An 18,106-nucleotide genomic window follows, 5' to 3' on the forward strand; every position below is an offset into this window, starting at 1 on the left:
TGGGAGACCTTGGCCTTTTTAGGACAAGTAGGATTTCTGTGTTCATTGAATTTCCAATCTCCTCGAGCTACGGTGTGCAATTGCAACTGATCCCTGTGCATCACTTATAAAACCACAAAGTAACATCTTCTTTGTTGTGTTGTTTTTATTTTTTAGAACATTTTTCAATGATATTTTCATCTGGTTCAGGGTAGACTCAGGAGTTTTGGTGCTTGAGTGACATCTCTGTGGGGATACAACCTGTATACTTGTAAGCAAATGCAGTATCCTTTCAAAAAGAAGAAAATAGCAAAACATGGGAAAATCAAGAAAGGCTTCCTCTAGGAGTCAGTACTTGAGGTAAGGAAGTTAGGAGTTTTGAGAGGTGATGAGGACTTGCATCTCCAGGAATAGGAGAACACTCTTGCAAATAATATGTTGGGTCTAGGCAGTCAACAAGCATGTACAGTATTAGTCTTACTTATGTGCCAGACACTGCTAAGGCTAAAAGATACAAAGGGAAAAAAAAATCCTTGCCCTGAAGGAGCTCACATTCTAATGAGGGAGATAACATTCAGCTTAGTAGGTAGAATATATACAGCTGAAATGCAGGTTAATCTCTGAAGGAAGGCACTAGCACTGGTGGGAAATGGTGGGGTGGAATGAGGAGGGAGACAACATGAATGGCTTCTTGTGGAAGATTCTATCTTGAGATTCTATCTTGAGTCTTGAAGGACAACATTCCAGGTATGGGGGACAGCCAGTGAAGGGTGAAAAAACAGAAAATTAAGTGTAGTTTGAGCTAGGCTAGTGTAGTTGGTACATGGAATTCATGGAGGAAAGTAAACACTGAAAGGGTAAGAGGACTGAAAAGTTAGAAAGGGACCATGCCGTGAAAGGCTCTAAATGACCAAATAGCACTTTTTATTTGATCTTGGAAGTAATAGGGAACCACTGGAGTTTATTGAGAAGGGCCTTACTTATACTTTAAAAGAATTGCTTCGGCAGTTGGAAGGAGAATGTAATGGTATAGGGAGAGACTTGAGGCAAGGAGGCTAATTATAAAACTTATAGTGAGAAATGAGGGTCTGTACTAGGGTAGTGGCTATGGGAGTAGAAAGAAAACATGGGATATGAAGGTAGAAATGAAAAGATTTAACAGTGAATTGAGATGGGGGTAAGAAGTTGAGAATAGCAGAGGTTGCAGGCATGTGTGACTGAGGATGTTGGTGACATTGGTGGTCATAGGAAAATGGGGGAGAGGGAAGAGTTGGTAGGAACAGGGGCAGATAATGAGTTCTGGTTTTGACAAATTAAGAGATTTCTCTAGTACATTCAAATAAATATGTCCAAAAGGTGGTGATGCAGGACAAGCTAGAGAGAGACTAGGGTCAGAAAAATATATGCACCCCAAATATATACATATATATGTATATATGTACATATATATATATATATATATATCTGGAAATCATCCTCAAAGATATTTTTAATCTGTGAATTGATGAGATCTTGATAGGGAAATGTTAAACGATTGATTGATACGTATGATCATACTTACCATACTTATCAACATGCAGAGACTTTTTAAATTTATTTTTAGTTTTTAACATTTATTTCCAGAAGACAGATGATTTAATAGCTGGTTTTTATATTCTTGGAGTTTAAACTCATAGTACCTAAAAATCACCACTGAACACTAGTTTTCATAACACTTGTATAGTCTCTAGCTTTATCAGAAGAAAAAAAGATACACTGGAATTTCATAGCTGCCAATAAGTAAAGATTTACATTTCAGTGTTAAGCTTGTAAAATTTATTGCAGGCCAATGGAGAGGAAGGAGGTTTACATGTCAAAGAAGCAGAAGAGGTAAAATTCTATCACGTCAAGTTCTAAATTGATCAACAAACACTAGGAGGAGTTACCCTGCAATTTGCAACTAGCCAAGTAAGGCTTATCATAAAACTGAGCCAGAAATTCCTTTGCTCTTGATCAGTTAATCATGTAGATTAAATTATTGGAGATCTCAGCTAAATTCCACGTTATAAAGAAAGCCTCAGCTGGTCATGTGATTTTACTTACAAATAAAATGGCCACTCTGAAGTCAATAAAAAGGAAATTAAAAACTCTGTATCACAATCACCAAGTGAGATAGTCCATAGAGAGAAGAGGGCCCAGGATAGATCTCAGGGGGATATGCACAAGTCACCATTATCTGGAGGAAGATTTTGGAAAGGAGACTGACAATCATCAAATAGGAGGAGAACCTGGACAGAGAGTCATGTCTCAGAAGAAAGTATCCATTAAGTGAGGGCCCCTGAAAGTGTCAAAGGCTGCATGAAGGTTAAGAAGCATACCTGAGAAAAGGTTATTACATTTGGCAATTAAGAAAACACTGGTAACTTTTCAGAGAGCAATTTCAATCGAATGATGATCGATTGATTGGAAGCTTGATTACAGAGGGTTTAGAAAAGAGAGAAGAAATAGGGACACTGGAGAGCATCTTTTTAAGAAGTTTGACCACAAAAGAGCTATAGAATAGGAGATACAACGTGATAACTAGCAGAGATTGTAGAATCAATTAAAGGATGGGGAAAACATGGGCATATTTGTAGGCAACAGAAAACAACCAATAAATAAGAGGAAATGGAAGATTAGTGAGAGTGGGGATGTCTGGAGGGTTTGATGAAAGAAGGTTATGCACTCCAGGTTTGCTGATCTATCAGTATCATCGCACTAAGAATACAAAACACTACTTTTATCTTTTTTGCTCAAAATGTATATAAGAATTAACAAAGAAACTTATTAGATACCAGAGATATAGAAAAACAGGATGGAATAAAAGGTGGACTGCAACTGTATGTAAGTGAAATTGCTTCCATTCAGAGTTTAATGTTTATTATTAAAAAAACAAAAAGTAATATACATATTATCAGATTCTCTTGCTCTTTGTTTTTTGTCATTTGGCATGAAGTGCTTATTTTGGATTATTGTATATAATGTAATATTTGAAGCACAAATGTAATAGTTTTATTATGTTATTGAGAGAGAAGGCAGTCTGCTCCAGAAAATGATAGAATAAGATCAAGGGTTCATGAAGAGGGTTTTATCTTGATAAGAAGGACCACCTTTTTGTATTAGGGAAAAAGGAACAGATTATTGGGTGTAATGGATAGAATACTGGACCCTGGAGTCAGGAAAACTCATCTTCCTGAGTTCAAATGCAGCCTCAGACACTAAATAGGTGTGTGATCCTTGGCAAGTCACTCAACCCTTGTTTTCCTCAGTTCCTCATCTTTAAAATGAGAAGGAAATGACAAACCATTCGAGTATCTTTGCAAAGAAAACCTCAGATGTTGTCATGAAGAGTTGGATACAATTGAACAACAATAACATGGGCGAATCATTTGTGTGTGTGTGTGTGTGTGTGTGTGTTTGTGTGACTAAGTTATTGAATGGGAGGGTGCCCAAGAGGGAGGAGGGTAGGAAGAAAGTAGAAGGAATATATGATGTACCCTGATCAAGATAAAAGGTAAAAATGAAAGGAAAATAACTCCTCTAGTTTCACAGGAAAAAAGCCTACAGGAGAATGGGTGAGGAGGAAAAGGGGAGAGTGAAAAAGGGAGAAAAAAGGAAATTGTATTTCAATGGTGGGAAGGGGTACCACTAATGAATGCTCCTATGAGAGAAGAGAGATGTTCTATAAAGGGAGGCAGAGACTTAACAAAGGCCATGGTCTACTGAAATCTAGTGTTTAGACAATTCATCCTTCCTCAGCAGAAGGGAAATCAGAGCTCCTGATGGGGTGACTGAAATCCAAGAAAGTAGGACAGCTTGGATCCTGGGGAGGGAGGGTTATAAGACAAAGGGGGAAACAGCCAAGAGAAGGGAAAAGGTAAATAACTTGTCATGATGATGGAGCAGAGGAAGCATCCCAGCTGACCTCTCAACATTTCCCTTCAAACAACTTTAAAGTAACATGTCAAATGGAATTCTGGAGTGGAAGAGCCAAAATAAGATGGGAGTGAGACATATTTTCCAGCCCGAGACAACTTAGGAGATCAGAAGGAGAAATCTATGACACTGGAGTGAGGGCTTGGCAAACACCAGCTGTGGGCCTTGAAGGCAGCAGCAGTACTTTCAGGGGCTCTTATTACCCAGAAACAGTAAAGGGGTTGAGCAAATGGTCAGAAAGGGATTACAGGAGAACCCTGTATTAGCACTGGGTGCAGAACAGGGCACTGTTTGACAACCCTGGTGCCCATATTCAGTTCCAGTTGCAGTTCCAGTATAGAGAAGACTCTTCATTTGCATGGGATCAGGAACTCTGGTTCCAGGACAGAGAGGAGTGTTAGCACTTGCAGTTGCGAGGGAGCAAGACCAGAGCACAGACTAGGAGAGCAGTGACCACACCTCTCCTCATATCAGACCACCTTGGAGGTACCCAAAACTTAGATTCCTAGATCTAGTTGTGAAAACAGCACCCAAACACCTGAAGCTTGGGACAGTGACTGCCCCTTTCCCCCAACCCTTGCCCAGGTGAGCAGTGCCCAATTCTAAAAGGAAGTTCCAAGTCAAGAAATAGACTGGAAAATGAACAAATGACAAAACAAATAAACAAAAACCCTGACTATAAAAATCTGCTTTGGTGATAGGGATGCTCAAGACACAAACAAGAAGACAGCAATGTGAAAAGATTTACAAGCACAGCTTCAAAGAAAAAATGCAGATTTAATAGAAATCCAACAAGAATTTCTAGAAGAGCTAGAGAAAGAGATGTATTTTAAAAAAGAAAAAATATTTTAAAAATCAAATAAGAGTAGTAGATAAAAAAATTGGAAAAAGTAAAGAGAGCCGCACAAGAAAATGTTGAAAAAATTAATAACTTGGTTTAAAAAAGACATAAAAATACTGAGAAAATAACTTCTTAAAAATCAGAATTGGCCAAATGGAAAAAGAAGTTACAAAACCTCAATGAAGAAAATACTTCCCTAAAAATTAGAATTGGCCAAATGGAAGTTAATGACTCCATGAAACATTAAGAAACAAGTCAAGAAGAAATAAAATCAAAAGAATGAAGAAATAGAAGAATGTGAAATATTTCATAGGAAAAACAACTGACCTGGAAAATAGATCAAGGAGAAATAATATTAAAATTATTGGACTACCAAAACCACGCTAAAAAGAGCTTAAATGACATATCTCATGGAACTGTAAAGAAAAACTGCTGCAATGATGTAGAACCAGAAGGTATATCAAATGAAATGTGGCATAAATACAAAGATGAAAATGATGCCTCACTTTTATATGAATAGTTTTATAATTAAGAGGGGCAGAGAAAAAGGTTTTATTTATTAAAAATTGGAAAAGGATGAGTACAAAGACATGATTTCAAGAATACAAAAGTGAAATTGTGCATTGTGATGAAATTTTGGAGCTGTGGGTAATTACAGTTTTTCGGCTCCTATAACTCATAAGCTCATATATTCAAAAATTATAACTCTTTGGAGAGTGAGGTATGATTGAATATGGTCTGTGGATGTCATAGGGAAAATTTGGTGAGTTGTTAGCTTTTAAGTGAAAGGGTTCTCCTGAATTCCAGGAGATGTAAGCCTCCTGAAAGATACTGAGGCTGAGGTTGAAGGGTGAAGAACCTGATGGTTGAAGGCTGGAGAAACAGCAGAGTTGGAGAAATACCATTGTCTGAGCTGTAGGCAATGAATCCATAACTGAAACAATCAGCCTGGTTAGGCACATTTGCCTTACTTGTCATCCTGGTAAAGATGAATTTGATCTCTCTTACTCACAAGATAGTCAGGCTGAGGAGCTTTGAAATTCTGTGACTTGAAGGGAACTGCTATCAAAAGTAGGAGATAACTTTCTTAATTCCCTTTTAAGGGTGATTGGCAGTTGAAAGAGCTTGTAAATGCTATATTGGTTCAAGGGTAGAAGCAAAGACAGTTTGTCTGATTGAAGAAGGGTAAGGAGTAGCAAACAAGCGGTTAGAAGAGAATTGACTTTGTGTGTTATAGAATGGACCAATGACATCAAACCCTACAGTCGAGTTATTTTATGTATGTGTGTATATATAGAGATATATCTATAGATCTCTCTCTCTCTCTCTCTCTCTCTCTCTCTCTCTCTCTCTCTCTCTCTCTCTATTTATATATATATATATATGTGTGTGTGTGTGTGTGTGTGTGTGTGTATGTGTATGTATGTATATGTGCTACTCTGCCATGTTTTTGTGTGTGTATACCTCCCACAGATACTAAATGGTGAGTGAAAGTGATGTAGGTTGTGTGGATTATGGTGCATTTTGTTATTACATTTTCTTTAATAAGCAAATACCTGTGATTTTTTTTTGCCTCATTGCTAAATAAATGCTTATGTTTAAGATCTGAAAATGTTATTATTGTGAGTAGCTTGTTTGTGTAAGTAGAACTGCACCAATTGGGGCTCAAGAGTTAAAATAGTGAGTAGGGAGAGTGTATTTCCCTAATACAGGGTTACTCCTAGGACCCTGAGAGAATTTATGTGTAAATGTGGTAGTCCTTCTATGGAAAGTTAGACCTGTCAGTGTTAGATCAGGTTAGAATGAACAAGCCAGCTAAGACAGTGTGTTAGTCCCCATACACCTCATTTGAGAAATGTGAGGAACTATGATTATGAGTTCACCCCATCACAGATCAGTATCCAGCCAAATTGATCTTCAAGCTGTGTGACCATAAGATTGTCTGGGCCTCAGTTTTCTCACCTGTAAAATGATTCATCCCTAGGATGTAGGTACTATTAATTACCTCCATTTTACAAATCAGGGAACTGAGGCAGACAGGTTAAGTGATTTGCTAAGGGTCACTGAGCTAGTAGCACAGCAGGATTTGAACTCAGGTCTTCTGATGCTCGTTCTAGCACTCTGTCCACTATGTCACCTAGTTGCCTCTAATGCGGAAAAAGCAGAAATATCATATACATCTTTTACTGACCACAATGTAATTAAGAAGGGTCACTAAAAAGCATTAAAAATCAAATGGAGATTAAGTAATTTGATGAGGAATTGATGAGTCAAAAAACAAATTATAACAATGAGTGATAATTTCATTAAAGAGAATGACAACAGTGAGATAACATATAAAAATTTGGGGGAAGTGGCCAAAGCAGTCCTTAGGATGAAATTGTTATCACTAACACTTTCATTAAAAAATGGGAGAAAAAGCACAACAACAAAAATCAGGATACAAGTAAAAAATAACAAGCCAGAAAACCAACAAATTAAAAACAATAAACTTTGTGACAGAAATCCTGAAAATTAAGGAAAATATTAACAAAATTGAAAACAAAAAGTGTTTGAAATAAAAGTGATTAGAAGTTGATTTGGGGAAAAAACTCCAATAAATAAATGAGCTAATTTGATAAAAAAGAATAAAGAGGGAAACTAATTATCAGTATCAACAATGAAAAAGAATCCACAAGAAATGAAGAAAAATAAAGAATATTATTAGAAACTATATTAGAGGAGAAAGAATGCGAAAACAGAAAGGAAAGGGAATAAACATTTTTATACCACCTACAACCTACCAGTTGGGCAGTTAGGTAGCACAGTGGATAGAGTGCTGGGCCTGGAGTTAGGAAGACCTGAGTTCAAATGAGACACTCACCAGCTGTGTGACCCTGGGCAGGTCACTTACATCAGTGTGCCTCTTTCCTCATCTATAAAATGAGCTAGAAGAAGGACATGGCAAACCACTCCAGTGTCTTTGCCAAGAAAACCCCAGATGGTGTCATGGAGAATCGGGCGTGACTGAAATGACCGAACAACAACATGAACTGTATGCTAAGTGCTTTTACAAATATCTTATTTTGCCCAATTAATATGCCAATAAAACCAACAACTTAAATGAAATAAATGAAGATTTACAAAAATATGAAAAAACAAGTTAACCAAACAAGAAATAGTGAATTTATGTATTTAGAAGAATTTCTAATTTATAAGAATGTATTTAGAAGAATTTGTAGCAGTGAGATAAGAAAAAGTAATTGAAGGAATAAACTTGTAAAGAAGAAATGAAAGAAAAAAAATCCAAGAAGAAAAAAAATATTTGTAGACGATAGTGTATTTTGAGAATACTAGAGAGGGGACTAAAAATTAATTGAAAAAAACCCCAGCAAATTTGCAGAATATAAAATAACCGCACAAATTATTAGCCATTTCTATACAATACCAATAAAACTCAGAAGGAAAAGACAAAAAGAGAAATTTCACTTAAAATAACTCCAGAATGTATTAAATACATGAGAGTTTACTTACAAAATATACAAAAGAACTAGATAAATACAGCTACAAATTACTATTTAGAGAGATTAAGACAGACTAAATAATTGGAAAAGTATTCATTGCTAATGGGTATGATAAGACAATATGATAAAATGTCAATACCTAAATTATTTGTTTAATGTCATACCAATTGAACTATCAAAGGATTACTTTATAAAACTACAAATAATAAAATTCATATGGAGGTTAAAAAATCATCAAGACCTCCAAGAGAAAGAATGGGAAAAGAATATGAACGAAGGGGAATTAGCAGTACCATACCTCATACTACAAAGCAATAATTCTCAAAACAAGTTTTATGCTGGTAAAAAAAAAGAGAGAGAGAGAGATGGTTCATTGGAACAGATTAAGTACACAATGTTCAGAAGCAAACAAACCTAATAGTGTTTGATAAACACAATGAGCCCAGCTACTTAAGGATAAGGATAAGGACTTACTATGTGGAAAAAAGTGCTGAGAAAATTGGACAGCAGTATGGAAGAAATTAGATTTAAATTAACAGCTCATACATTATATCAAGATAAGCTCCAAATGTATATGTGACCTAGATATAAAAGATCACATCCTAAACAAATTAGAGAAACGTGGGGGGAAAATTACCTATCAGATATGTAGCAGAAGAAGAGTTTATATTGAAACAAGAGATAGAAGATCACAGAATTTAAAAAAAGAATAATTTTGATAACAAAATTAAAAATTTTTTTCTGCACAAACAAATGCAACAAAACTAAGATTAAAATGGAAACAAATACTTTAGGGAAAAAATCTTTACAGCAAGTTTCTCTAATAAAAGTCTTATTTCCAAAGAACTGAATCAAATTTATAAGACTACAGGCTGTTCCCTGATTGATAGTTTAAGGATATGAATAGACAGTGTGCAAGGAAAAACCCCCAGGATTTATAGTCATAATAAAAAATGTTATAATTGCTAATTGAGAAATGCAAATGAAAGCATTCTGAGGTTTGACCTCATACCAATCAGATTGGTAAAACTGATTTTAAAAATGGCTAATTTTGTTTTAGAGGTTGGGGTTAAAACAGGTACATTGCTGCACCTATTGGTAGAGCTGTGAATGGGTCCAACCATTTTGAAAAGAAATTTGGAATTCTACAGAAAAAGTTATTGAACAGTGCATGCCCTTTGACCCAGTGAGTCCATTACTAGACCAATAGCCAAAAGATATCAGAGAAAGAAGAAATCATCTTACATGAATAGATTTGTAACATCTTTTTTGTTGTAGCAAAGAATGGGAATGAGTTGCAGTATGTGAATCTGATGGAATATTATTGTACTGTAGGAAATAAGGAAACAGATGCCTTCAAAGAGAAGATTGTATCAGCTGATGTATCAGCAGAATGAAGTAAATAGAAGGAGAATGTGTACTGTAGCATCAATATTGTATGATACTGACCCCCCTGATCCCTACCCCCAAAAGGTCAGGTTACATTCCTTTGACCACCCCCACCCCCAATTCTGAGGAATTGGGAGGGTCTAGGTTCTCAGCAAGTGGTTCTAGCTCCCACTGATGATGTTCCCCCACAGATAGGGCATAGTGTCCTCCATCCTAGCTCCATTTAGCAACTAAGTCAGATTAGCGTTTACAAAGAAATATTTATGTCAGATTTATAATAATAATAAATAGGTAGGCATGCTCCCAACCTGTGAGGCATAATCCCTTTCCTTTGTACCACCTTAGTCTCTGCAGAGGGGAAGGGGATTATTAGGTTCACAGCCTAGTTCAGTTTCTATAGCACTCAAAGTCCCTGCTGGGCTGGATTCCCAGGCTCCTTGGCTTTTCCAGGCATCTCTGCCAGGCTGGTTTGACTGCACCATCCAGTCTGCAATCCTAACTCCAAGGATGATGTGGCTCCAATTTCTGGGTTCTGAGTAGTGGCAGGGGCAGGGTGGAGAGTGTTTGAGGGGAAAGGGAGGCACCCTCAAGCCCCTAGAAAATAAGGGCAAACACACAGAACAGAAACAAACACTCCCAGGCTCATTTCTCAGAGTCAAGTAAAAGAAGGAGAGCAGGGGAAGGATGTCCTTCCTCTTTCATTAGTTCAGATCATGGCTCCTGTAGGTGAACTGGACCCTTAACTCTCTGGACTCAGTGGGAAAGAAAATGAGCCAGAAAGAAACTAATCAAAGAAGGCTACACCTGCCTGAATGGTCACAAAACTCAGGGGCTGACAGGTTAGGTCACCTGGGTGTGCCCAGTCAAGCCCCCATGCCAGTCACGAAAAGAAACATTTCTGAAGGTTTGTACAGGATGTCCCCAAAGTCTTAGTACAGGTTTGAGTTATTCAAACTACATAGTATATACACACATATCAAACATGCATGCACACATGCATATATTCTGTATATGTGCTGTCAACCTGAAAATGTTTGGTTAAAAAAAGGCAAACAGGTTAAATGCATGTTGTTTATTCCCTTAAAGCTAACAGTTACATGATCATGGAGTCAGAAGGAAACCTCTGACTGCCTGATAGAAGGATGACCAGGCTTAAATATGTTTTAGGAAAATCCCAGGATCTCTCTGTCTCTCAGATTTATGGTTCCCATGTGTTTTAACTATACTATGAGAAAGGATTTTCCTTTGTTGAAGAGGTTGCAACAGTGAGACAAGATAATTGACAAGGTAGAGTCAGTTGGAGATTAAGATCCCAGGATGTCTGTTTTCCTCTGTCTCTGCATTTCAAGATAAGGAAAAAAATCCCTTCACTCTGGTTGTAGGCATCCTGTCATAAACAGGTCTTTGAACTTGCTGACACAGGAAAGGGCATTTTTAGAAGGAACCAAACAGTCCGATTGATTAGTTAATCTATAATATATCAATGGTATTAAATGTTATCGGTGCATAACTACACACATAGCCACACAGATGCACACATGTGCATATGTTTTATGTATGTGTGTGGGATGGCTCAGGTCCCTACATAAATCAATTACTCAGAGGCCTCTCAAAGTGATGACAGAAAAGAGATTTATTCGATTCTCGAGAATCTGGACAATCCTACAGCAGTTCACCTGGAGTAGGAAAGCCGAAGACAAAGAAAAGGCAGTGATTTATATAGACTCTAACGCAAGTCCCTCCCCCCCCCCCCCCCACTGACCATTATTCTCATTAGCTGAGAATATGATCTTACATTCTAGACATGAAATCTAACCAATCCCTTTTGAAATGAAGATATTGAAGAATTAGGTAAACTTTATCCAATCATTGAGACCCTAATGTACTACATAGTTTTAAATCCTTGTATGGAATTATTCTGTTCTAAAAATATAGTAACCTTGAGCCTCTCAGTCTTACCTCACCCCTGGGAGAAGAACTACAACCTGAGAAGTCTTCACTAAACCTATCCCACTCATATGCATACATAGATTTGCAGATATACATGTGCTGTTCATTCATTTCAGCCGTGTTTGACTCTCTATGACCCCGTTTGGGGCTTTCTCAGCAAAGATACTGGCATGTTTTGCCATCTCCTTCTCCAGCTCATTTGACAGATGAGGAAACAGAGGCAAACGGGGTTAAGTGACTTGCCCAGGGTCACGCAGTAGGGAAGTGTTCCAGGCTGGATGAGTTGTCCAGACTCCAGGTCCAGCGCTCTGTGCACCACGGCTCCACCTCACTGTCCAAACCTGCATGTATGTGTGTACACACGTGCTAATAGAATAGATTTGGATTTCTCATGAGCAACCATATCGCTAGTTTGAGTATTCCTAAAACAGGGGCAGCTGGGTGGTGCAGTGGATAGCGCACCAGTGCGGGAGTCAGGAGGACCTGAGTTCAAATCTCCCCTCAGACACTTGACACTCACTAGCTGTGTGACCTTGGGCAAGTCACTTAACCCCAGTTGCCTCATCCTGGGTCATCTCCAGTCATCCTGATGAATATCTGGTCACTGGATTCAGATGGCTCTGGAGGAGAAGTGAGGCTGGTGACCTGCACAGCCTCCCTCACTCTAAAAAAAAAACAAAGTCAAGTGCAAGTCGCATCATTATTTCTCTGATGGCGTGGTCTTCTTCGGCAGTGAAGAACAGACGGACACAGACAGACAATTTTTTTGGAGATGTATTTTTGCACAATGCCCACAAAGGGAATTTGTTATGCTTTAATGTAACCTACATATTTCTTACAAGAATTTTTTAAATTTCTTTTTTTTGTTTACTTCAATTGGGATAGGTGGTAGAAGAGCGAGAAAAGTGATTTCTGTTCATTAAAAATATAACGTTTAATTTAAACACACAAAATATTTAAAACGCCTCATCGGAAAAAAAAAAAGGAGCCCGTAGACTACGTTCCCCACAATCCCTCGGGCTGCGGTACAGTGTGAGGCTGAGACCCCCGATTCCTAGAGTCCATCCCCGGAGGGAGGGGAAGCCCCGGAAGTTCATTCCGACTGCATCCGGATTCCGGGTGCATTTCGGGAGTTGTGGTTCAGAGTTCAACGTGGACCAGCCCGTGGAGGTTTCCGTGCTTCCGGTGTGCGCTCTGCTTCGCCTGCGGAGCCGCAGGTGAGTGAGGGTCTCGAGTGTGCGCGGGTGGGTGGGGGCGTCTGGAGCGAGCCCCATCCGCTGCAGAGGCGGGGGCGGCCGCTGAGGGGGGCGGAGGCCTGTTCCTCAGTTTTCTGCTCGGTCAACGGCGAGGTTGGTGTGCAAAGAGCGGAGGCCGTGGGTTCGGATCCTGCCCCTGGCAGTCACCCCCCGGGAGAGGGGGAGTCGGGACCAGGAAGTTCAGCTTCCTCCCGAAGTCCGTGGCAGAGGAGCAGGGAGGGCGTTCCAGGCAGGGGACACGGCCGGAACAAAGGCACGGGAGTCTGGAGGCGAATGACCGCCCGGGGCTTGAGCCGGGCCTCGGTGGCTGGAGGTCGGCCCCTCTCCCAGGTCATCGCAGTCCAGTCCTGGCCAGGATCCAAGAGAGACCCCGGGGGGCCGAGTAAAAAACGGCGAAAGCAAACGAGCATTCATGCAGTGCCTGCTGTATACCAGGCCCCCCTCGGATATCACCTCGATTGATTCTCACAACGACTCCGGGAGGTAACTTACAGCGGAGTAAACTGAGGTAGGCAGAAGTCAGGTGACTCCCCGCAGGTGTTCAGTCGTGCCCCCATTGGGGGGTCTTCTCGGCAGAGACCCTGGAGCGCTTGGCTTCTCTGTCTCCAGCTCACTTTTACAGAGGTGGAAACTGAGGCAAACAGGGTCACCCAGCCGGGAAGGTGCCTGAGGCTGGACTTGAACTCAGGTCTTCCAGCCTCCAGGGCCCTCTACCCCTCCCCTGCCTCACACAGTTAGAACTGGTGAGGTCTAGGGGTGCAGGCAGGAGTCCACCTGGAAAGAATTCGACCCCCCAGGCCCTCCAGTCAAAGCAGCTATTTTGCCCAGGTTTGGGGAATCTGAGCTGGAGGGACACTTTATACAGGAAGACCATTGGAAGGATAAAAAGGATCATGGGATGGGGTTGGCGGGTGCCTCAGGGGAACAGGGCTCCGGCCTCTGGGGCTTGGGGTCCAGATCCCATCCCCATGGAGATGTCTGTGACCGTGTTAGAAGCACTCTTGACACTAATAAGGTATCAAGGAGAATTTATTACAGCAGAGTCCAGAGGAATTGAACCCTTTGGCTAAAGCAGCCCCACCCACGGAATACCGAAGGGAGGTGAGCTATGTTAGTTCAGGACAGATCCTCCCACCAGGAGACCATTAGGTCACTATCTTCTCTGCCTGCCCATTATGTAACCCCCTTAGTGTGATTCCCCCCTCCCAAACATGCTTTAACATAGGACCCATGATCAAAAAATGGAGGGATAATTTTATGGGGGAGAGGTGTCTGCTTATATGCATGAGGTTCATAAAACAAAGGCAGTGAAGAAAAACCTTCTCGGGGTAACTCTAGGTCATTGTCCTTGGCTCCTTCCAGCCAACTGTATCAAACACTTTGTAATTCTCAGAAGGTCACTGTCTGTCTTTTGGTTGGTTGAGTCCACCTGCAGTCTGCTGGCCTTCTTATTGTCTAACTTATTCTCAGTGAGTTCGTCAATTTCCAATAACTTACTGTGGAAACTTAACTTTTGCTCACAACTATATCCGAACTCCGGTCTTATTGGCCCCTAGGCCAGGGCCATAAGGGGAAGGGAGATTGCACCTCCATCTATAAGTACAGGATGCACATAGAATAAATACAGTGTAGTTTTGGAGAAAGGGGAAAGGCGCCCAAAGCTTAGCATCAGGTGGAAAGAAGGTGGTGTTGGGGCTGAGTTTTGTAGGAAGAGAGGTCAAAGGTCTCTTCCCCAGGTGGGGAATAGGTGGACCCTGTTTTGCAGCTTTGGATGTTGGGTCTGGAGATTTGTGGGGCCGAGGCACTGAGCTGGACTTACAAGGAGCTCACAGTGAAAGGGAAGGAGAGCAGGGCACTGGACAAGGCAGAAAGTGGGAGAGTAGTGTCTGGGCTCTAGGATGAGATGGGGGGCCCAGTCAGGCAGACAAGGGAAACTGGATGCCTGGTGCTGGTACTGCTGGGGATGGGGAAGGGATTTATTGGGAAATGAAAGGGAAAAGACATCTGTAAAAAGTCAAGGGAACATATTTCCTTCCTGAGCCATTGTTGGGAAAGGTATCTCCTTCAGTTCTTCATTAATTTGTTTTTCTTCTGTGTTGTGAAATGTTGCTTTAAATCCCATTTCTGCCAGACTTGATTTACAGTTTTTCCCAGCAGTTTTTTGTCTTTTTGAAAATTCTGAACTTAACCACACACACACACTCTCAGCATTTCCATATACAAAGAAAAAGGATTGTAATGAAATCATAAATCTGTTATATAGTTTGTTTCTTTATATAATATATTCAACATTATGTATTGTATATAATAAATAAGATATGCCTATGTAATATATTCAATATTATATATAATACATTCAACATTTTTATAATTTATTAAAAAAAATTTTTTTGAGATCCAAATTCTAATGTAACTTTTAAAAAATATCTTGTTTATCCGTATCTTGTGGTCTTTTTTTTTTGTGCATTAACAAAATACAAAAACTTAACTTTTTTTTTAACCTATTGCTAGTACCCTTTTCTTAAACTTTGTTCTCCAAGGTTAAAGAAAAAGAAAACAAAACCATTCCCACAAATACCATGTCATCAACCAAGACAAACCCACACGCTGGGTTTAAAAGCGTCGGTCTCATTCTTCACCTTGATCGCATCCACACCTCTTTCAGGTGCTTCATTGTCGGGTCTCAATAACAGTTGGTTATTGCAGTGATCAATTATTAAGCCTTTCGAAGTTCATTTTCTTGACAGGTTAGCAAACTGAGGCACAGAGATGGTAAGCCCAGGGCTGCAGAGGTGGTAAGTGCACGAGGCAAGATTCAAAGTCAGGTCTTCTTGTCTCCATGTCTGATGCTATCCACCTGGCCACCTAGCTGGCTGTCACAGCCTCAGTTTCCTCATCTGTAAAATGGGAATAATAATAGCTACCTCCCAAGATGGTTGTGAGTATCAAACGAAAAAATATGCAGTGTTTTGCAAGTCTCAAAGTATTATATAAACCTTAGCTATATTTTATTATTGTGCAGTAATGTTTTATTTTAATATGTAATAAGATAATTCCATTAATTCATTCAGTTTACAGTTTTTTTCAGCCATTTTCCCCATGCATGGGTACCCCTTTGTTTTCCAGTCCTTTGGAACTACAAAGAGTGCTACCACGAATATTTTTATAGACATCAGACCTTTTTTCTGCTTGGACTTCCTGGATATACCAGCCGTAGATGGATTTCTTGATCATAGGGTCATAGGGCAGGGGCAGTAGAGTTCTTCTTCTTGTATAATTACATATACAAATCCACAATGGCTAGACCACTTCTACTTACTGTATGTAGCAGTGGTCTCTTCCCACAGCTGCTCCTCTCTTGACTGTTCTGCATTTTGCCGTCTTTGTCAGTTGTCATGGTGTGGAATGGAATCCCAGAGTTGTTTTATATAATGTGCATTTCTCTTATGCTGAGTAGAGCATGTTTTCATGTGGTCAAATATGTTTGGAAATTCTTTTGAAAATTGTTGATATCCTTCAACTGCTTATCTATTGGCAAATGGTTGTTGGTGTGCATCCCAATAGTGTGTAGACCATTCTGTCCTGCAAAGTTTGGCAGCTGCAGGGCAGAAGTGGTCTCCTGCATAATTTCTTTTTCCTCTCCTAGTTCTTTCTTTTCAGGACTCTGGCTGAGAAGTAACATTCAAGGTGGAGGTGAGAATGACTTCTGAGATCCTCACATCCACATTTCAAGTGAGTTATTTTTTTCTTTTCTTCTCCAAAATGCCCTTTCATTCATAAAAGTGTGGATGCTTCTTTCTCTTTTCCTCTGCTTCTAAACCAAGTCACATCCAGGGATCTGAGCATCAGTTATAATTTCCCAGAAGACTCTCTGCCTGTCCTTATGCCTGTGGTACAACTCCGGGAGCTCCTGCATTGTTGGAGTTGAGAGTTATCTTTGGATCATGTGGTCCAGCCACCTGATGTGATACAGGAGTTATCTGAGGTGCATAGAACTGACACTTCTTTCTGAAGCTCACCAGCAGACTTTGAAGTAACTTGCCCAGGGTCTCATAGCTAGAAGGTGTCTGAAGCCAGATGTGATGAATCTTCCTGACTAGGCCCAGCATTTTATCCACTGTGTCACCTAGCTGCCCCACAATATATATAATATATTCTATATAATTTTATACATAATTATATATATGTGTGTGTGTGTATATATTATATATATATATCATATATAGTATGTATGTATGTATGTATATGTATATGGGCAAATCACTTAATCCTGTTTGCCTCTGTTTCCTCATCTGTAAAATGATCTGGAGAAGGCAACGACAAACCACTCCAATATCTTTACCAAGAAAACCCTTCTTTTCTTAATCCTGGTTTTTATTGATATGTTTTTTATATCACCTTCAATTTCCTCCCCTTCACACCCAGCCTTCACCCCTTGTATCATAACTAGAAAAAATAAAGAAAAAAAATTTAGCAAAATTAAGCACTATACCAGCTTTGTCTGACAGTATATATGGGATATTCCACACCTAGGGAGCTCCACTTTTTAAACTGTATTTGAAGGTCAGGCTTAGTTGTTCAAATGATACTATATGTTCAGTCTTGTTAAATTGTGTTGTTTCTTTTAATAGGACAACACGAACAGAGTAGACCTAATCAGTCTTGCCTCCAATTAGAAGGTAATGCTTTAAGGAAGTAGTTACGTGTCCAAAGCAGTGGTACAAATGAAGTTGTGATTTCAGAGAAGGGAGATGTAGGACTTGGCTTCCCGAAGGAAATAGAATTTGAGTTGAGGTTGAAGGATATATATAAGGATTGATATAAATAATTAGAGAGGGTAGTGAAGAACTTTCCCATTAAAAGGGACAGCAGTAGCCAGGGTTTGGAAGTCAGAAAGCATTTAGTTAACACTTGCTAAGGGCTAGAGATACAAGGAAAGGCACAAGCATCTGATGGGGGGACAAGATGTGCACAGAAATAATTGTGTCCGTGAGAATAGGTGGAAGACAATTGCTAAGGGAAGGTACTTGTAAAGGGGATCAAGAAAGGCCATTTGCAGAAGGTGGGCCAAAGCCTTTATATTTTCATTTTTCCCTAAGAGCCTATTAGCATAACTGGTTAAGGTTATAGGTTAAGGAGGACCTCTTGGATTGCGTGGAATCACAGAGTTTGAGAACTGGAATGGACTTTCTGTCCTAGCTGTGCCAGAAATGAATTCTTCCTCCGACATACCC

The 18,106-nt window shown here is 39.8% G+C and overlaps 1 protein-coding gene across 1 annotated transcript in view; it reads left to right on the forward strand.

The window, feature by feature from the left end:
• The first annotated feature begins 15,295 nt into the window (after positions 1 to 15,295).
• LOC140520098 (uncharacterized) overlaps positions 15,296 to 18,106 on the forward strand; it is a 50,545-nt gene continuing 47,734 nt past the window's right edge. Inside the window, 1 exon segment of the mRNA XM_072633760.1 lies at positions 15,296 to 16,604. Within this exon segment, the coding sequence (XP_072489861.1) occupies positions 16,572 to 16,604 (33 nt within the window). The 5' untranslated portion in view covers positions 15,296 to 16,571.

Source organism: Notamacropus eugenii, chromosome 1 (assembly GCF_028372415.1).
Source record: "Notamacropus eugenii isolate mMacEug1 chromosome 1, mMacEug1.pri_v2, whole genome shotgun sequence".
Taxonomy (NCBI): Eukaryota; Metazoa; Chordata; class Mammalia; order Diprotodontia; family Macropodidae; genus Notamacropus; species Notamacropus eugenii.